At 48.1% G+C, this 21,873-nt stretch overlaps 1 protein-coding gene across 4 annotated transcripts in view; it reads right to left on the bottom strand.

Annotated features, from left to right (window-relative positions):
• Positions 1-21,873, bottom strand: part of RASA2 (RAS p21 protein activator 2) — an 88,980-nt gene that overhangs the window by 43,119 nt on the left and 23,988 nt on the right. For 2 of the 4 annotated variants that reach the window (XM_025208446.1, XM_025208449.1), the window contains one exon: positions 16,860-16,939. The exons of the other annotated variants lie outside the window; for them this stretch is intronic. In XM_025208446.1, coding sequence (XP_025064231.1) covers positions 16,860-16,921 — 62 coding nt within the window. In that variant the 5' untranslated portion in view covers positions 16,922-16,939. The remainder of the gene's footprint in view (positions 1-16,859; positions 16,940-21,873) is intronic. 4 annotated transcript variants of the gene reach the window in all.

Here is a 21,873-nt window from a genome sequence, read left to right on the forward strand (position 1 = left end):
TGGGCTGTGGTGGAGGGAAGGTACGGAGCCACAGATAGCGCCCCCTGGCATCGGGGCAAGAAATGAGCAGCCTCCTGCTTAATTAACAACAATTGATCGATTAACAACAAGGCATGGCAGGAGAGAAGGGGGTGGTTAGCTCAGAAACAGGTGGGCAGGCCACAGGGAAATTGGCCCTGAGAAGGCCTCCTGTTACAGACCTACACACATCCCAGGGCGACAGTCTGCCCCATGTGCAGGGCAGGGCAGGGCCGATGGGCTGCTGCTGCTGGTGCCCTGAAGCACCCACAGCCCTGGTTACTGGAGCCTCCACAGTACCTCAGCTCCACCTTCCCCTAGCAACTGAGGACGCCTGGGCTCAGACCTGCCATGCTCCACCCCCCCCACCGCCCCCCCAATACGAAAGCCAATGGGTGCAGTATATGTGAGCTCCTGGGGCCACCATCTCCAAACCCTGGTGTTACAGGTGGAGAAAGACCGGGAAGACTCCCGGGCTCATGGAGGGAGCCCCAGAGCCAGGGGCAGGGGGCGAAACAGAGAGGAGGAATAATAAAAAAATAACTTGCTCACCGCAGGATGCGAGGAAGAGCAGGGATGGTAGGAGAAGCTCACGTGTGGCCTGGACGACGCCTTAAGTCACCTACGGTTGGCGGATGACGTCACTCCTAATCGCCGGCCGGTGGAGATAAAAGGGCCAGCGGTGAAAAGGAGCGGGGCGCGCACATGGCTGCCGGAGTCAGCTGGAGGCGTGGAACGCCGGAGCTGACTGCCAGTGCTTACCAAAGGGAATTAAAGAAACCCAGGGACAAGCCAACGCCCGAGGACAGCACGACAGCGGCGGGTGAGCCAGGAGAGAGAGCGGTAAGAGCTCCGGCAGCGCGGAGGGGTCAACGGTCCAGGGCAGACCCGGAGAGAGGGCTGCGGTCCGGGGCAGACCCCGGCAAGAGGGGCACAGTCCCAGGAGATCCAGAGATAGGGTCACACCAGTGGGATACCGGACAAGGGGTGACAAGAACTTGAGATAGATGGAGAGGGGGCCACAGAACCGAGCCACAGGCAGGTGACCCGGTCACTAAAGTGGAAGGGTAGAGAAGCTGCTGGCTCCACAAGGAAACCTAATAGGGGCAGGGTTATGCCTCTCTTGAGGCCCATTGAGTTTTTTATTTGAGTTTTGAAGGGTGTTTTGTGTTCCCCCGGATTAGAAGGGGCTGAGGTCATGACGGCAGGGAGTTAGAGCGAGGGGTGAGCTTGTTGGTTGAGTATCTTGGGAAATATTCGGGCAACCACGGAAACAGCCAAGATCCGCCGGGCTGGGTAAAGGGCGAGGTGCAGGGGAGGAGGAGCCTCGCAGAAGACATCTATGACGCAGATGACCGACAAGGGTAACCGCGCTACATGAAGCTCCACCCACTGAAAGATTCAAGTCGTGGCAGGCGAGAAGGGGCAGACTGTGGCATGTGGAAGAATCTCCTGGAAGGCCACCTGTGACGGCTAGGTGAGTAGCGGTAAGCACTCGGAGCAAGGAAGCCCGAGGTAAGATGTATGAGGCCCGGTGGGTACACCTGGGATTAGCATGGCTTCACCATGCAGGGGAGAGAGGATTGCTGTAAAGGACCTGGTCCAGGGAAGGCCACGTGCATGCAAGCAAGCCAGGGGTGCGGGCTCCGGGTGGCTGCAGCAAGAACTGCCTGGCAGCCGTGAGGGGGAGGGGCCACTTTTGCCCCAGGCTGAGCAGCAGCTTCTGCCTGGCCGCTGCTGCTCTGCCTGGGTGGGTGGTGCAGAGCAGGCGCAGGGCTGGTGGGGGTTAGGGCTGTTTTATAGGTCCTGGGGATACCATGGGGCTGGGGCCAGCAGTGGAGCCATGCTAGCCCCACTGCATACCCAGAGGACGGCAGGACGCACCATGGGCTGGACAGTGTTTGAGTCGGGCAGGAGCAAGGGACCTGCCCCGGGCTGGACCTGGCCCATGGATTGTATTTTGCCCGCCCCTGCCATAGACTCTAAAAGGCATCACCTTCAAGCCTGCTGAAAAATTTCAAATCCCTTCTAAAGAAAGAAAAGGACAAAGTGCATCACAAGAACTATTTTCCCCAGACACCAATGAGACAGAAGCCATGATAAATAGTAAAAAGTTGATGGGGAATTAAAAAATAATTTTTATTTATTTATTTATTTACATTTCAAAGTACTATAGTTTCATGTTTTTATTTAGCTGATATCTTTTCTTTCCTAAAACCTTTTGATTTAACAAGAGAATCTGGCATGTAAAGGAACTAATATTTTTAATATGCAAAAAGGTATATTTAAATCATCTATCAAAAAGGTGTTAATACACTGAAGAGCTAAGCCTTTTATTGTTTTTTTTTTTTTTTAATCTATTGGGCTAGAGCCATCCTAAAGCCATTAGTTTTATAAAGTCCATAAAACGTCTTTCTTCTTCAACTGATTTCAAAGCAGCAGAGAATACTATTACCAGCTTTATGCTATGCTGACTTTATTAAGGCACTGCCAATGTAAAGGCTTTAGTACTCTACTGAAGTAGAGTGGTAAATCAAAAATTGATTTCAAGGGGTTGAACAATGAATTATAAATCTATACAAAATACTGAAGTTAGTGGTAGATGACACCTTTTTAAAGCAAAAAAAGTTACCCAAACTGGGGCAAGAGATTTCTAATCTTTCAAATATTATTAACAATGGAGATTTAGAATGTGACCTTCATATTTATGGAGACACACAGGCCAAAAAAGAACCAAATTATATTGTTCCAACAACCTAATTTGTTAACCAAATCTTACATCAGTTTTAGCAGCAGCAAGACCTCAAAGAATTATCATGCAACTTGTTTTTATAGATTTTCCAACAAGGCTAGCAACATGCATGCACTTCTGCACTGTGTTACTATACATACCATAAACTGTGGTTTTAAAAAGAGCCCACACTGAGTCGGCAGCTAATCTACAGCATTATCTTTTACCAATGTGTGAATGAAAAAGGAACAAACAACTGGAGATACAGACAAAACACTTTTTTTAAATTCAGAATTTTCATACGTGTTTTCATGGAAAAATGTACTGGTTTCAGCTGAACCTTGGGGGGGGGGCTGATGTTGGGTTATTAGCATAAAAATAAAAGTAATCTTTTTGCCTTTGGAAAAGCACTTGTAGAATTTCAGGCATCACACCAGGTTTCAGACTTTAAGATCTCCCAAACAAAAGCTATTTCTTTTCTTTCAAAGAGAGAATTTAAAATGGTAAAAATAACTTTAAAATGGGAAGATATGGTTATCAGTAGTTGCACAAGTTGCCTTTAATTGTTTCAGGCTAAATTCATTTGAAAAGTTTATTTGAAGAGTTCAAGTTTCTAGACTTGCCAAGTCAATTTTCCACAATAGGAGCTTTAAGTTAGGCTCTTTGACTCATTTAGACAACTAAAAAGGTAGGTGATATTAAAGTTCCTATCGTTTGACAGCACCATCAACTTTTGAAACACTAACCCCAAGTCACTTTGCCGTCATTTTCCCCTCTTACCCACTTTCTCAGAAGTTGCAAGAAGCAAGACCATAGGTGTTTCAATTGTTCTTTATTTCTACTGGGAACAAGCTACAAAGTAACAGGATTAAACTGGAACAAGGGAGATATTAGGATGAACTTTCTAACTATGATGGTGATTGAGCACAGAACAGCCTACATAGAAAAGTTGCAGAATATCCATCAATGGACGTTTTAAATTTAGGTTGGAGAAACATTTGTCTGAGATGACTTAGACAGGGATGATCCTGCCCTAAGCAAGGAACTCGGCCTCCCTCTAGGTCCTTTCCTTCCCTATTTTACTTTGTGATTGCAGAAGGTTCTCATGCATACAGGCACCCTCCTTTCCCATTTCCAGCAGGAACACAGATGCAGCTTCAGTTTCTGAGTAGTTCTTTATTGGTAAACAATTTCTCCAATGTATGGATGACTGGGAGGGAGGTTCAGCCCCTCAAACCTTTTAAAAGACATCTATACTCTTTCACAGAAGATGGATTACATGAGGTAATTAAAATGGGCAATTTGGAAATTTTGTCTCTTTAGTGGGTGAGCTTGCTTCTTCTAGAGCAGGGATTGGCAGTGTTATTGTCATTGCACACCACTGTTTGCAGCCCAGCCCACCACAACCATGGTCTTCTCCACAGCCATGAGCAGAAGCTGCAAAGGAAAGATGGAAAAAGGATCATGGGGATGTCTCCCCTGCTTTTGTGGCTGAAGCCTGCTAAACAGATTTAGTTTCTTCATGGGCTGGATCTGGCCCCTAAGCTACAGGTTGCCAAGCCCTGCTTTAGCGTACAACAGTTCATCTTTCTCAGGCCAATTTCCTTTCTTCCAATTTGAAGGTAAAGGAAAACCCCCTACATAATAATAGGAAATCCCTCTTCTCTGAGCAATGACCTCGAACCATTAATGTCCTAGGGTGGACAGCAGGGGAGCTGAGAGGGGCCCAATTCTTGTTGTAGCAGTGCAGCCCTGGCTCCTTCCCTGCTGTCTGCCCTGAGGCATGCTTGTCAAGCAAAATACCTTCATGTGCCACACACTGGCAACTCCTGCCTGGGGTTGCCTACCCCTGCTATAGGCTTATCAAAGAAAGGCAACACGGATAATTAGTGGTTTGGAGGGGCTTCCATACAAGAACAGGTTGGACATATGGGCAGAAAACAACAGAATGCAATTCAACAAGGAGAAATGCAAAGTGCTGCATCTAGGGAGGAAAAATGTCCAGCATACCTACTGCCTAGGAAATGACCTGCTTGGTGGCACGGAAGCGGAAAGGGATCTTGGAGTCCTAGTGAACTCCAAGACGAACATGAGTCAGCAGTGTGACGAACCCATCAGAAAAGCTAAGGGCACTTTATTGTGCATCAGCAGATGCATGACGAACAGATCCAAGGAGGTGATACTTCCCCTCTATCGGGCGCTGGTCAGACCGCAGTTGGAATACTGCGTGCAGTTTTGGGCGCCACGCTTCAAGAGGGATGTGGATAACCTGGAGAAGGTCCAGAGAAGGGCCACTCATATGGTTAAGGGCTTGCAGGCCAAGCCCTATGAGGAGAGACTGGGGCACCTGGACCTCTTCAGCCGCCGCAAGAGAAGGTTGAGAGGCGACCTTGTGGCTGCCTATAAGTTCATCACGGAGGCACAGGAGGGCATTGGGGAGGTTTTATTCACCAAGGTGCCCCCGGGGGTTACAAGAAATAATGGCCACAAGCTAGCAGAGAGCAGATTTAGAATGGACATCTAGCTAGGGTCATCTGAACCCAGGACTCTTTCCTGCCTATGCAGGGGGTCGGACTCGATGATCTATTGAGGTCTCTTCCGACCCTAGCATCTATGAATAAGAAGAACCATGGAGAACCTAGACTAGGGGTAGGCAATGTTTTCTGGCCGAAGTGCCGAAAACCCCCACAAAGCCTACCTTGGAAGGTGCCGGAGTGCTGGCATGCCAGAAAAACAAAATGAGGGCAGGGGGTACATGGCAGGATGCTGGGGCCAGTTGCTGCCTCCCTGGCCCCAATGCATGCTGAGGAAAATGGCCTCGCATGCCATGCTCGGCACATGTGCCAGGGGCTGCTGACCCCTGAACCTAGACCATGATGCTTCATCTTGGAAAGGACATTTGAGGGGGCACATGATAGAGGTTTGTAAAATATTAAATGGTGCAGAGAAAATAAAAAATTGGGACTTATTATTTATCTTCCCACACAATGCTAGAACTCAGGCACATGAAATAAAACTAATCAAGCTAGAAGGCTTATAAGTAAGAAAAGGAAGATGTTTTTCACACATTGTATAATTAACTCGTGGCACTGACTGTGACAAGATGCTGTGGAGGCTGGTAGCTAAATCTGCTTCAAAAGGGATTAGACCACTTCCATCAATAGGTATTAAATATGGTAAGTTGGGGGACAGACTCCAAATCAGAACTTGTAAACCTCTTGGGCGTGTCCACACATGCAAGTACGTACGCCTGCAGCAGCTCAAATAGAAGCAGTGCAAATTTGAGCTGGGGCTTTTTGCCTCAACGCATGTGCTCAGATATGCATTTTGTTGTGGAGCAAGTTGTGTCACTTGGCAAAATAACCCTGCCTGGCTCCTCCCAGATCTTCAGCCAAGGGGAGCTAGAGCCTGGGGCCAGCACCTGTGCTGTCCCCAGTAATATAAAAAGCTGCCCTGTCCTGGCCCCATCAGTACAAAAAGCTGCCCTGACAAGTAGCTCAGGGCTACTTGCTCTGAGGAGCTTCTGGGGCCCAGCCAATTGGTACCTGGGGACACTACTCCTTGTGCCATCTGGACTGCTGAAGCAGCTCTGAGTTCCCTGTACCCGTTACCCACTGCAGCAGTCTAGCAGTGGGGGCTGCTGCCTGGCTATGACTTGCTGCAACCTGTCAGACCCGGATGGGGACAGCATGGCCAGTAGAGGCATCTGCCTCTCTGGGTCAGCTGCCAGTGGGCATTAGTAGCATAGTTGGCCTTTGTGCAGCACTACTGCCATGTGTGCTCCTGCCCAGCCATCACCTGGAAGATGTTTCACAGATTCATAGATGTTAGGGCTGGAAGGGGCCATGAAGATCATCAAGTCCAGCCCCCTGCACCAGGGGCAGGAAGTCAGTTAGGGTCAAAGGACCCCAGCAAGATGAGCATCCAAACGTTTCTTGAATGAGTCCAGAGTAGCTGCCTGCACCACTTCTTGAGGGAGTCTATTCCAGGTTTTGGGGGCTTGGACAGTAAAGAAGTTTTTCCTTATGTCCAGCCTAAAACGGTCTTGGAGGAGTTCATGGCCGTTGGTCCTTGTTATCTCTGGTGAACAGATGTTCCCCCAGATCCTGATGTACACCCCTTATGTACTTATAGGCAACCATCAAGGTCACCCCTGAGCCTGCGCTTTTCCAGGCTGAAGAGTCCCATGGCTCTGAGCCTCTCTTCATAAGGTGTATTCTCTTGCCCTCTAATCATGCGTGTGGCTCTCCTCTGGACTCTCAAGCTTCTCAACATCCTTCTTGAATTGTGGAGCCCAGAATTGGATGCAGTACTGCAGCTGCGACCTCACCAAGGCAGAGTACAGCAGGAGGATGACATCCTGGGATTTACTTGAGAAGCATCTATGGATGCAAATGGGATTTTGGTTTGCTTTACCAGCTGTGACATCGCATTGGTGGCTCATGTTCATCTTGTGGTCAATCATGACCCTCGAGTCTCTTTTAGCTGTGGTGCTAGCGAGCATAGCACTGCCAAGCCAATAAGCATGCTGCAGGTCCCGTCCCCCCCAGGGTGGAGTACCTTGCATTTATCAGTATTGAACATCATCAGGTTTGTATTTGCTCACTTACTAAGCTTATCCAAGTCAGCCTGGATCACTAGCCTATCCTCAGGTGTGGATGCTATGCCCCAAAGTTTAGTGTCATCGGCAAACTTGGCCAATGCGCTTCTGACACCAATGTCCACATTGTTGATAAAGATGTTGAAGAGAACCAGTCCAAGGACAGAGCCTTGGGGGATGCCACTGGTCATGGAGTGCCATAATGATTTGCTACCATCGACTACTACTCTCTGGGTCCGACCTCGAAGCCAATTTCCCAGCTGTTGGACTGTGGTGTAGCCAAGGCTACAGTTGACTAATTTTTCCATGAGGAGTTCACGGGATACCAGATCAAAGGCTTTTTTAAAGTCCAGATATATGATGTCAATCTCTTCTCCCTTGTCCAGGTGATATGTCACCTGGTCATAGAAGGAGATGAGATTGGTCAGGCAAGACCTACCCACGACAAACCCGTGCTGGCTGTCCCTCAAGAGGCTGCCATCAGCCATCTTATCAAGAAGGGTCTCTTTGGAGAAAATGATCAAAATCTTACGGGGGATTGAGGTCAAGCTGATTGGCCTGTAATTCCCAAGATCTATTTTCCACCCTTTCTTGAAGATGGGTACCACACTGGCCTTCTTCCAGTCTTCAGGTACTTCACCTGAACACCACGAGTTTTTGAATATTTTTGCCAATGGTTGGGCTATAACACCTGGCAGGTCCTTGAGTACTCTAGGCTATAATCTGTCAGGACCAGTTGACTTGAACGTGTCCAGCTTCTCAAGGTGTTCCACCTCTCAAGGTGTTCCTTTACAAGGTCTACACTGATGCTGGGTATAAATATGCTCTCACCTTGGCTGTCCCGCATCATGCTAGGCCAAGCAGTCCCTTTGGGTTGATGAAAGACTGACGCGAAGTATCCATTAAGCAGGTTGGCTTTTTCCTGGGTATCGGTTATCAGTTGTCCCCTTTGGTTCATGTGGGTCAGCAGGGGTCCAATGTTACCCTTGCTTTTTGCCCCCCGACTCCCTACATATTTAAAAAAGGACTTTATTATCCTTGATATGCGAAGCCAGATGGAGTTTGGTTGCAGCCTTGGCTCTCCTGATCCTCTCTCCCTGCAGGAATGGACTAGTGCTGAGTACTCCTCCTTGGTGGCAATTCCAGCCTTCCATCCTTTATAAGTCTCTCTTTTTAGGTGTAGGAGGTCCTCAAGTTCCCTCCTGAGCCAAGGGGGTTGCTGTGCCCTTTTGCCTCCGAGATGGGATGGCCATCCCTTGTGCTGTCAGGATCACTCCCTTGAGGAGCAACCAATCCTCTTGGACTCCCCTTCCTGTCAAGTCATGGTCCTTTAGGACCTCAGCTACGAGCCTCCTGAGCTTGTCAAAGTCAGCTTTCCTAATGTTGAGGACTTCTGCGTTGCTGACTGACTTGCCAGCTTTGCGATGGACAGTAAAGATGATCAGCTCGTGGTCACTATCCCCCAGCTTTCCATCAATTCCTAGGTCACTGACTAAATCATCCCTTTTACCCAGTACCAGGTCCAGCAACGCTTTACCTCTTGTCAGCTCGTAGACTTCTTGAGTCAGGTAGAGCTCATCCATGCACATGAGGAAGCTTTGCGACCGCTTGCATTTGGCCGAGTGCTCTTCCCATGAGATGTCCGGATAAAGTCTCCCATGACAACCATACACCGAGAGCGTGCAGCCTCAGCCAGTTCCATGGCAAATTCCTGGTCCAGCTCTTGTTTCAGGTTAGGAGGTCTGTAGTAGACTCCTACCATGACGTCCCTTGAGCCACATTTCCCATGTATTTTAACCCAGAGGGACTCCAGTTGTCCTCCCTGGGTGACTGTCAGTTTGCAGAGACGTGTAGCTTTCCCTGACATAAAAGGGGTGGGGGTGTAGCTCTCTCTGTACAGGAGAGATCATGAAGATAATATAGCCATCTATACCTGTGGCCCAGTCATAGGTAGAGTCCCATCTTGGGGTGAAGGGCCTGTCAGTAAGAGTCGATCTCCTGCTTGCCATCCGTGATGGCACGCAGTCTCTGGACTGTGGTCTGGAGCACCTCAACCTGGCGCTTCAGAGATTCCAAAGTGGAGAAGACCTCACAAGGGGAGGTGGCCATGCTCCCAAACCCATGAGCCTGGAAACGTGCCAGGCAGCCCCCACAGCTGAGTCAGAGGCTCTGCCTGCATGGAGCCTGGAACTATGGGTTCCGTCTGGGTGGAGGCCACAGACTCCAAGGGGACCTGCGGGGTGCAGCATGTGCCCATCCACATTGTACTGGTGGTAGTCTGGCTACTACTGTGACTACCCTAGGGGGCTTGGGCCCTCCTACTCATCCTCCTCCAAAAACTTCCACGCTAAACTTGCATGCCAGGCCCAGAAGCGTGCCTGTTTGCGCGTCCCGTTCACAAGGCTCCGGTCATGTGGCTCCCTGGGGGCTGGGGGGGAGGCATGTCCCTCCTCGGCTCCCACTCAGCTGCCCCATAGCTCACTGGGTTGGAGTTGGGGTCCCTCTCTCCCTGTCACAGGCCCCACCTACCTCCGGCTGCGCTGGGGGTCCAGGTCGGGGTCCCACTGGGGGGCCCTGGGCACAATGGGCTTCCGCCCATGCATCTCTTGCTGGAGCCAGGGATGAACTGCGGGTATGCTGTTGGTGGGCCCCTTTTAAATTGCGCGCGTGCGCAGAAGGGCTTGCCGACGGCACCACACCGCTCTAGGGGGTCCCTGCCCCACAGCAGTGCCCCCCCTTGCCCTATCTCACGCGCTGGGTGGGACTAGCCGTGTGGCTCCCTAGGGGCTGGGCCAAGTAGGAACCGGGGGGGGGGGGAAGTCGGGGATGTCCCTCCTTGGCTCCCACTCAGCTGCCCTGCAGCTGACTGGGTTGGGGTCCCTCCCTCCTGGTTGCAGGCCCTACCTACCTCCGGCTGCGCTGAGGGTCGGGGTCCTACTGGGGGGTCCCTGGGCTCAATGGAGGCGCAATGGGCGTCCGCCTGTGCGGCTCTTGCCAGAGCTGGGGACAAACTGTTGCCAGTGTGGTGGCCTCCTTTGAACTGTCAAAGCATATCCTCCTGGCCCCAACTGGCCAGGAGGTCAGCCACAGCCAACTGGGTCCAAGATGCCAACTCTGAGCAGGCAGGGTCCTGCCACTGGCCTCCCTAGCAAGAATTCTGGGGTTCCCTATTGGAAAACTGAAAAATCCCTGATAAAAATAATCCCAAAGTCACTCTGTAAAATACCCCAAAATCCATGTTCCTCCACAATTAAAACAAAAGACGAGAGAGAGAGAGAGAGAGAGAGAGAACGAATGATCAGTTGAGCATGTTTTATTGATATATCTATTGGGTTAAAGCAATTTGGATGCCTAGCAGTGTATCACCATAATAAAATGAACTCTAAATACCTGCATGTTTTGCTGCTCCCCACAGGGGCTACAGCCCCCCACTAGGGGCCCCTTCCCTCTCCTCCCGCCCCGCACCCCCTTACTTACCTGCACTGGAGCCGGGTCCAATTCCCTGCGGCTGGCATGCTGCCTGCCCTGCATGAGCCAGCATCGAAGCATCGTGCTTCCCAGATGGGCAGCTAGAACTGCTGGTAAGTGCTGGGGGGTTGTTTTAATTGTGGGGATGCTGGGGTGGGGGGCAGGGATCAGGGGGCCTTGGAGGGCAGGCAGGGCTGGGCAAGACCAACAGGGGTCCCCCCCATGGTCCCCTCCTCCAGCCCCCCCAACCCCTTACTTAATGGCACTGGAGCCCTGCGGCTGGCACGCTGTCTGCCCTGCACAGGCAGGCATCGTGCTTCAGCACCAGGGTGAGGGTCAACCATAGAAGTGCTCTGGCAGCCTTAGCTGCCCCGCTTTTTTTCGCTTTTTTTTTTTTTTTTTTACCCCTAGATATCCAGGGGTCTAATTTTGCCCCTGTGCTGCAAACTTGCAGCAGGGGGAACCTTTTCCTGTTCCCGCACACACCTCTTGCAGCGTTTGGGTTTGAGACATTGCAAGAGGCATGTGTGGGCTCATCTGGACACACCCCTTATGTCCAATTGGAGCTTCACTGTTGTTACTGATTGTAAGTGTAACGTGCTGAGATTCTACACAGGAGGATGACAGTCATAAAAAAAAACTTAATCAAGACAGGAACTATATTCACACTGCTTCAACTCATGCTCACACTCATACTCGTTACCCTACACACACACACACACACACACACACACACACACTTTCCAGCTCAATCATTTGTACCTGCAAACAGAAATCCCAGCATAACTTTTATACTTGGTATATAAATCAAAAAGAACATGAGGGCAAGTATACATTTCTGAAACTTAGAATATATTCTATATAACATGACCAGGAATGTAAATACATCCTCTCTTAACAGAAACACTGGCTCAACAAACAGAATTTGGCAGGTTCTTTTAATAACTAATAATTGCCTTTGGTATTTCTTTCTATATAATCAATCTGAGCTAAAATGGGCTTTCCTAGTCAGGACACACACGACTGCTGGAGAACCAAATTTATCCACTGTGCGTGGCTTAATGTCAACTCCCTGCGCACAACTAACATTCAGAGTATAAAAGTCCATGCCCATATTCAGTTATTTTTGGCCTGTAATCAACACTAAGATTAGTTCTGTCAGAGGCCCAAGGTACCCTCCATTTTTTTGTTTGTTTTTTCTAAACAGGGGCGAGAGCTGCAGAATGGAACTTCTTACTGTCCTGTCCAAGAGAAAGTTGGGGCAGGGGTTCACTGCACTCTTCCCATTTCTGTCTGAAAATTGTTAAATGTGGGAGCTTTCCTCAATGTTCCTTCCTCTAAACCTCCCTGTGGACCAGAAGAGTGATGCAGGGCCCACCTGTGGGCTGGATCAGGCCCAGGACCACCCCCTTGTTGTGTGTGTCAGAATTGGGTCCCAGGGTCCAGTGTGGCACTCTGGACCCTCTGGACCCCCTCCCAGCCCCCTAGACAAGGATTAAAGCCCAGGACTATCCCCTCCCAGTCCCCCCACACAAGGATTAGGGACTGTCACTCTCTCTACCCAGCCCTCCATACTCAATCCAGCACACAGGGCCCAGGGCTCTCAATGGGTCTAGAGATTTGGCAGCAAGAAAATAGTACCACTACTCCTGGCTGCCAAATTTTCAGACCCATGGGGAGCCCTGCAGGCCAAATTACATGGTGCCATAGATCAGATCTGGACCGCAGGCCAGAGGTTGAGCACCCCTCTTTTAAACTGAGATGGAAAGAGCATTGTCTACATTTCCTGGAAGATCCTGTTTGCCATCCCTCAGATGTTCCTAATAGAAGGGCACCAATAGAATTGGTCTATATCATATTGTCACTGATAAAAAGAAAATTGACATCAGCCAGAAAAAGCCAATTGCTGATGATGTGGCCGATAATGCATGCAGCTGCAGCAAGCACGCAGGTAGCCTGGCAGCTTGGAGAGCAGTGTCTGGCTGGTAAGTTGGGGGAGGGGGGGAAGGGATGTGGAGGGGCAGATTGAGGCCCCCGTGGTGAGGGAGGGAGTGGGGCTGGGGCAGGGTTCAGGATGGAGCCACCAGCAGCTCATCCAGAGGGCACATGGAGGAAAGGGGGAGTGGCTCCCACCTCAGTACATACTGCTGGGGCAGGCATAGGGGGGGCTTGTGCCCCTGGATCTGTGTGCGGGGCGAGAGTGGGCTGCCGCTGTGGGTTGGGGCCCAGGGCTGTGCTGGGCTCTTCCTGGCGGCGGTTGGGCCAGGGCCTGTAGTCAGGGCAGGCAGAAATGGCACTGGGAGAGGGGAACTACAGAGGGACCCATCCCGTAGCCCCAGTCCCAGCACTGCTGCCACCTACCCTGAGCACAACCCTGGCCCAGGCCCACCTCCACCCCAGCCCCACTCCCTCCCTCACTGTGGGGGGCCTCAATCTGCCCCCCACAGAGGCTTCCCTTTCCCTGCCTCTGCCCCACCACATACTTACCAGCCAGATGCTGCTCTCCAAGCTGCCAGGCTGCATATCAGTAATCGGATCAGTATCAGCCAAGATGGCTCGTTAATAATTGGCCATCAGTATCAACCCAAAAAATCTTTATTGGTGCACCCCTAGTCCCTAAGTTCTCTTTTCACATCAGCAGGAGACGAAAAGAAAGGAAAAAGCTCCCAAGAGAGAAGCAGAACAATTCTATGCATGTATCACTGGAACAGAAGTAGAATCAAACTAGAAAACTTTGCCACTTTGGTTCAAAGGCAAAACAAAATGCCCCCTTTTCTGGGGCTCCAAATGGAGCTGACAAGGAAGTCCTTAACCAAAAGCCAAGAAATTTCAGCAAACAGACTGAAGATTCTGGACAAGGACTGGAATGTTCAAGTGGAAAATAGAAGTTCAAGTAGACACTAGCTTCCTTACTATAAATGTCTCATTTATTAGATAATTATTTCAGCCTGCATGTAAATTCTCCATGTTCTGAAAGTTAGCAATTCCTGAACAGCACTTTCACTTCCCCATTCTCCCCATCCATTAGGTGCCAGGAAGGCTAAACAAGATTAGTCATTTGGCTATAAATGAAAAAATTCTGAACCACAAAATGTTTAAGTATGCCTCACAAGAAAATCCCCAAAGGAGATCATTTTTATTTATTTATTTTTTAGAGATGCTTGTTCTTTATGGCTTAATTTCCAGCACTCAAACATTTAACCTAGTTTCTTTTTACAATATTAATATCCATAGCCAGTCTTTGGGCTTATAAAACCTATTTCTTTCCTGAACTCTAAGTTTGAGAGACTTTAGAAAGGGCTAAACTCAGCTTTCATTAAGTGTTTAGAGAACTCATTTCACTGTCAAGCTAACATTCAAAATACAAAAGCCAGAGTCATCTGGATTCAAAACTTAATCAGCCTGTCTCTGCCTGGAAACCAAGATTGCTCCAATCTGCTATGATAGGTTTGCCACCTATTTTGCAGATAAAATTGCCCCTATCTAGCATAGCTTAGGAAACCAACACTTTTGCTGCTAAGTCAGAATTTGTGACTAAAGAAGCTCAATCTTGTCCCGTTTACATGGATCATCCCATTTATATGGATTTTTTTTTTTTTAAACTGCGGGGGGGGAAGGTCAGTATGACCAGTTGTGAACTGGAACCATGTCCATCCTGGCTTGCAAGAGTCAGGTGAGGGAGACTGGGGTCACCACTAAAAGGGGCTGTCAATACTTTGGGAGGGCAGGGTACCAGAAATACTTAAGTCTGAGACTGTCCAGCCCTTAATCAAGAAATTATTGCTTGACAACGACTCCTCGGTGAGTTATCATACCTATCTCTTTCATTTTGGGGGGAAGATTACCGAACTCTGGGGAAGGTGCTTGCCTGACAGCTCTAGGCTCACCTGGATGCCATCAGTTTCCTAGATCCTTGTCAATCTGGCTTCTGTTCCAAATATAGCACAGAGACTGTTCATGGCTTTGATCAATCCAGACTGAAAGGGGAAATTGTGCCCTAATGATTTTACTCAATCAGCAGCTTTTGATAAAGCACTCTAATCAGGTTCTGCTCTTTCCTAGAAGGGAGGATCCAAAGGGCTATGACAACCCAGTATTTCATTTCCACTGGACCTTTCCTGTGGGGTTCCCCAGGGCTTCACTTTGTTTCCCCTCCTATTCAATCTGTGCATGAAGCATGAGACTGTGCAGAGATTTGAAGTGAAGTGACATAAGCATGAGACTGACACCCAGCTCTAACTTTTCTCATCTGATCCAAGCCCCACAGTCTTAGTACCTTCCCAGTGCTTGGCTGTGGGTGAACTAATTGAAACAACCATGACAAGCCTGAGGTGATAATGGTGGGCAAACTGCCTGACTTGGGTGAAGCCTGCGGATGGAACTGAAGAACCTATTGATGGGTTTCAGCCACCCCTCCTCATTCAGATTTGCAGCCCCGCGGTGCTCCTGGATTCTCTGTTCCACCTGTATCTTCAGGAGGCAATGCTGGCTAGGAATGCTTTTCATTAGCTCCATCTGGTGACAAGGCTGCAACTGTTTCTTTCAGATTTGTATCTGGCTACTACCATCCATGACTTCATAACCTCCAGGTTAAACTAGTGCACCTAGCCGGGGTCTTTCCTGCCCATGGCAGGGGGTCAGACTTGATGATCTGCTCAGGTCCCTTCCGACCCTACCAACTATGAAACTACCGCAGTGCACTATGTTGACCTATGAGGCCCTAAACCAGGGGTGGGCAAGATGCAGCCTGGGGCCCAGATGCAGCCCGCCAGGCCATTCTATCCAGCCCACAGGGCCCCTAAAAATTTTAGAAAATTAATATTAATCTGCTCTGGGCTGCCTGTCTTGCAGCCCTTGATGGCTTGCCAAAATTCAGTACACGGCCCTCTGCCCGAGCCCCATGTACCCAAGGGACTGCCTTCTCCCTTGCATCTCATTGCAATACCTAAGGTCAGCCAAAAGCAACCTCCTGCAAGTATCATCAATACTCAAAGTCTGCCTAGGAAAAACATGTGGAAGATCATTCTCAGCAGTTGCTCCTCAGCTCCAGAACACCATCCCCCTTGAGTCCCACCAGAGCCTAAGCCTGGGAATTCTGGAACCACCTGAAAACCTTATTTAGGCAAGCATCTAGCCAGCAAAGCAAGGCTGAGACTTGTGTGTGTGTGGGGGGGTGTTCTTGCTTATGCTGAGATTCTAATTTCCTTGTAAATTGATTTATTCTCTTGTCATTTTCTGATTTATTCTGCTCTCACATTCAAAGATGCAATAATGAAGGGTGGAGGGTGACATATAAAACAAAAAACAAAACCATGAATGCATGCCAGAAAGCTTTTCCTTGAAGCCATTTTTAGGCCCATCATCCCTGCATTCCTGAGCCACTGAGACCACAATCAAAAGACATGTTTCCCTGCTACTTCTGAGAACACTTTACTAGCTAGGTGATTTGTGAGGAACTACCTGCTCACGTTATGGCTGTTAAAGCTACATTCTGGCCAGGAAATGATTAGCTACAGCTAAACCACCTCCTCCATTCCCAAATATAAACAGGAATTTTAACAATTTGTATGACAGGAACAAACTTGTTAGGTAGGTGCATTATATGTTGGTGACTTTCATGTTTACAGGCACAAAGACTTGGGAAAGCATATCAACCCACTTCCCTTGCAAGAAATTCCCTGACAGTCTAACTTGGCCTTTATTGTTGAAGAAAAGGTAAAAGGCTTAAGTTTATATTTAAATCTCCCTATGCTCATTTAGACACGTTTCTTTGGCAGGATCAAGAGCACAAGCCCCATTACGTCTGGGGTATCCCTACCTTTCTTTGTGCACACACTTCTCTGAACCCACCAGCTTTCAGTTACTGCTGCTAATAAACACCTACTTGGCAGGACTTGGTGAAGGACAAAAGTCAAGAACAAACAGCGCAGTATGCTGTAAAAGTGAGATGTTAAACGTAAGAATATTTCCCTTCTTTCAGCAGTAGCTATAGAAAGCAAAAAAGTTAGAGGGATTTGAGAATTTAAAGTTGACAATATGCACCTTTCTGATAAACAAACTGGAGGTATCCTAGGTAATTTGATTTCCTTTGACCTTCTAAACATCTTAGTCTGGAGGAGTCTCTTTAAAAAAAAAAAAAAGAAAAGAATAGATGTATAGCTGTATGTACATGACGGATACATGTTGTATACATACGTATCATACATACACATTAGTTTATTACCCAAGACGTCTAGCAGGTTTGACAGGTTATTAATAATAATGTAACGAGTAGTTTAAGGAACTTTGCCTATTTCATAATCTCAGATGAATGCAAAAGTGCTGACGTAATAGCTCAGTTTTAACGCACAAGCTTCTGCCACACATCAATCACTGGGTGAGTACAGAAGCCACCAAAGGAGCCTAGTTTCCTTTTGATCATTTATCTCCATCAAAGTGTTCCTAAGAGAGGGTGTGATACATAACCCACTTCCTACTCACAACTGCAATCTGCAACAGTAACTTTCTAGAGCAACACGAAAAGGTCCTCATCATGAAAAATTAAATGAGAGATGTAACTATGAAAGTTTCATCTCAAAAAGCCCCAAGTATTGTTGATATATAAACTAAACACAGAAAGGAGCATCAGTGGAAACTCAGATAGATAAAAGCATGAAGTCAGGAAAAACTATGAACGCTCGGGTTTGGCAGGCAGAGTAGCTCTTCACAGATTCACAGATGTAGGGTCGGAAGCGACCTGAGTAGATCATCAAGTCTGACCCCCTCTTCTGGTTCTTCTTCCTGTATGTATTCCAAGAGGCAGCTCACAAAATTAAGAGCTGTGGGATTTCAATAATCAAGTTATCACCCACTATACAATGCTGGGACGCATTAAAGCACTTGCCTACATGCATATACATAGCTAAAAACAATTACCTAACTCTTTAGTCTATGATAATCATCATCATATTAGTGGTATCATTTTGTGACAAAACAAGTTAACTTGCTGTTATCAATACTCCAGTGAAAAACTCAACTAAATTCCTTTTCTAGATCTTGCACCAACCACCCAACTAATTTTTTTTCATTTTACTGCAAGCCAGAAAGAACACTGCTCAAATTTTACATTAAAGATTACGTTAGTAGAAATGGAAGCTGTAAATTTTCCCCCCTTTAAACAGAACACCTATATCTCACTGTTCCACTTTTCAAAGTATAATCATACTCTAAGATGATAAAAAGGTCTACCAGTCGGGGGGGGGGAGGAGGGGGGGGAAAATCACATTCAAAACAGCAGCATACTAAGATAAGCCTTGATTAAAAGAATTTAATCACGTTAAACACCAAGATTCAAATTAGAACAAAACGATTACAAAAAAGTCTCCCTACTCATTCAAGTTCTCTCTGTTTTTCTCACCTAGCTGAGAAGACTTCTCCTGAACCCATCTCCTACATCCTGCCCAGAGACAGGTACAAAAGATTCTCACCTTCAGATCTCATCCTCACTCCTGAATCGGAGTATTTGCAGTCATCTCCCCTGTCCGAAAGGCAGAAATAATTCCTTACAGTACTTCCCTTCAGGGTACATGAATAGGAGTGGCAGTGTCTAGAGCGGTGGTTCTCAACCTTTTTAGACTCAAGACACCTCATCAGACTCAGGGCACCCATGTTCTCTTTGATCCTTCTGGTCAAGGGAAAGGGCCTGGGCAGGAACAGGTGCATCCTGCAGATCAATACCTGGTTGCACAGGTGGTGTTGCCAGCAGGGTTTTAGCTTCTTCAACCATGGGATGTTCCAAGAAGGATTGCTGGGAAAACATGGGATCCACCCAACGAAGACAGGGAAGAGCATCTTGGCAGACAGGCTCACTAACCTAGTGAGGAGGGCTTTAAAACTAGGTTCATTGAGACCAAAGCCCCGAGATAAGCAGGGAAGTGGGAGACCTGGACGAAGGGCAAGCAGGAGGGGGCAAGTGGAGAGGTGTTCTCATACTTCCTGAGAAATCAGGGCAATCGACTAGTTACTTCAGTGCCTGTACATGAATGCAAGGAGCCTGATAACCAGGCAGGAAGAATTGGAAGTCCTTGCACAGTTACAGCACTATAATGCGATTGGAACAGCAGAGACTTTGTGGGAGCTCATATGACTGGAGCACTGTCATGGATGGGTACAAACTGGTTAGGAAGGACAGGCAGGGGAGAAGAGGAGGAAGAGTTTCACTTTATGTAAAAGAGCCATATGATTGTTCAGACTTCCAGTACGAAACTGAAGATAGGCCTGTTGAAAGTCTCTGAGTTAAAGTTAGAAGGGAGAGCAACAAGGGGGAGGTGGGAGCGGGGGGTCTGCTATAGACCACCAGACCAGGAGGAAGTGGTGGATGAGGCTTTCTTCAAACAGCTGGCGCAAGTTTCCCGATTACAGGCTCTGGCTCTCAAGGGGGACTTCAACCACCCTGACATCTGCTGGGAGGGCAATACAGCAGTGCACAGGCAATCCAGGAAGTTTTTGGAGAGTGTTGAGGACAACTTCCTGGTGAGAGTGCTGGAGCAGTCAACTAGGGGCCATGCTCTTTTTGACCTACTGCTCCAAAAAGGGAAGAATTGGTGGGAAATGTAGTAGTGGGTGGCAACTTGAGCAGCAGTGACCATGACATGATTGAGTTCAGGCTCCTGAGGAAAGGAAGGATGGAGAGCAGCAGAGTAAGGACTCTGGACTTTGTAAAAGCATGCTTCAACTAGCTTAGGGAACTGATGGGCAGGAGAGCTGGTTGTATTTTCATAGATTTCATAGTTTTTCAGGGTTGGAAGGGACCTCAGTAGAGAAACCTTACTGAGAATGCAAGAGCAAACCACCCTGATGTGCAGAAAGACTAGCAAGAATGGCAGAAAACTAGCTTGGCTTAGTAGGGAAATCTTTAGTAAACTAAGTGTATAAGAAGTGGAAATTTGATAAATAAATAGAGAGGAGTATAAGAGCACTGCCCAGGCATGCAGGGACGAAGTCAGGAAGGCCAAAACACAGTTAGAGTTGCAGCTAGCAAGTGATATACCGGGGAACAAGAAGAGTTTCTACAAGTATGTCAGTAGCAAGAGGAGGATCAGGGAAAGTGTGGGTTCCTTATAGGGGAGGCAACCTTGTGACAGAGGATGCAAAAAAGTCTGAAGTGCTCAGTAGCTTCTTTGCCTCAGTCTTCACAAGCAAGGTCAGCTCCCAGACTACTGAACCTGGAAGCACAGTTTGGGGAGGAGGTGAGCAGCCAACAGTGGTGACAGAACAGGTTAGGGACTATTTAGAAACGCTGGATACATACAAGTCCATGGGACTGGACAGGATGCACCCGAGGGTGCTAAGGGACCTGGTTGATGTGACTGCAGAGCCACTGGCCATCATCTTTGACAACTCATGGTGATCAGTTGAGGTCCCAGATATTTGGAAAAGGGCAAACATAGTGCCCATGTTTAAGAAAGGGAAAAAGGAGGATCCAGGGAACTACAGGCCTGTCAGCTTCACTTTGGTTCCTGGAAAAATCATTGAGCAGTTCCTCAACGAGTCCATTTCTAAGCACTTGGAGGAGAAGATGATTAGGAACAGTCAGCATGGATTCACCAAGGACAAGTCATGCCTGACCAACCTGATTGCCTTCTATGACGAGATGACTGGCTCTGTGGAAACTGGGAGACTAGTGGATGTGGTACACCTTGATTTTAGCAAGGCTTTTGATACGGTCTCCCACAACATACTCGCAGACAAGCTAAGGAAGTATGGGCTGGATGAATGGACTGTAAGGTGGATAGAAATCTGTCTGGAGTATCGGGCTTAGAGGGCAGTAATCAATGGCTCGATGTCTACTTAGCAGCCGGTATCAATTGGAGTACCTTCATCAATGATCTGGAAGATGGCATACAGTGCACCTTCAGCAAGTTTGCAGATGACACCAAGATGCGGGGGGAGTAGTAGATACACTGGAGGGTAGGGATAGGATTCAAAGTGACCTAGACAAATTGGAGGATTGAGCCAAAAGGAATCTCATGCGGTTCAACAAGGACAAATGCAAAGATCTGCACTTAGGCTGGAACAATCCCATGCACCAGTACAGGCTGGGGGCTGACTGGCTGGGTAGCAGCTCTCCAGAAAAGGACCTGGGGGTTAGAGTGGACAATAAGGTAAATATGAGCCAACAGTGTGCTCTTGTTCCAAAGAAGGTTAACAGCATACTGGGCTGCACTGGTAGACCTGCCAGTGGGTCAAGAAAAGTGATTATTCTCCTCTACTCAGCACTGGTGAAGCCACATCTGGAGTACTGTGTTCAGTTTTGGGCCCCACACTACAGAAAGATGTGGACAAATTGGAGAGAGTCCAGTGGAGGACAACAAAAATGGTAAGGGGACTGGGGGGCATGACTTATGAGGAAAGACTGAAGGAACTGGGCTTATTTAGTCTGGAGAAGAGGAGATAGAGAGGATTTAATAGTAGCCTTCAACTACCTGAAAGGTGGGGGAGGGTATTCAAAAGCAGATGGAGCTAGACTGTTTTTAGTGGTGACAGATGACAGAACAAGGAGCAATGTCTCAAGTTGCAGCAAGGGAAGTTTAGGTTAGATATTATGAAGGATTTTCTTACTAGCAGGGTAGTAAAACACTGGAAGAGGTTACCTAGGGAGGTGGTAGAATCTCCATCCTTGGAGGTTTTTGAGACCTGGCTAGACTAAGCTTTGGCTGAGATGGTCTAGTTGGGGATGGTTGGACTTGAGCAGGGGGTTGGACTAGATGACCTCATGAGGTCCCTTTCACCCCTAATTTTCTATGATTTCTATGAGAATTTTTGTGAATTCAGCAGTACCCCATTTCAAAAACTGAAGGTATTTATTACAGCGTTTACACCTCCATGTGGAGTAGGCAGGCAGTGGGACCAGGAGAACAGCTAGACAAGGAGAGCCTTATTCTGCTTTTATCTCCTTACACATTGCTTGGCACTGTCCAAAGGATCTCAGGGTACACCAGGGTGCCCCAGAACCCTGGCTGAGAATTACTGGTCTAGAACTATGGCTGTCAGTTTTCAAAGTCTATATTTAAGAGCC

This window comes from Alligator sinensis, unplaced genomic scaffold (assembly GCF_000455745.1).
Source record: "Alligator sinensis unplaced genomic scaffold, ASM45574v1 scaffold846_1, whole genome shotgun sequence".
In the NCBI taxonomy this organism is placed as follows: domain Eukaryota; kingdom Metazoa; phylum Chordata; order Crocodylia; family Alligatoridae; genus Alligator; species Alligator sinensis.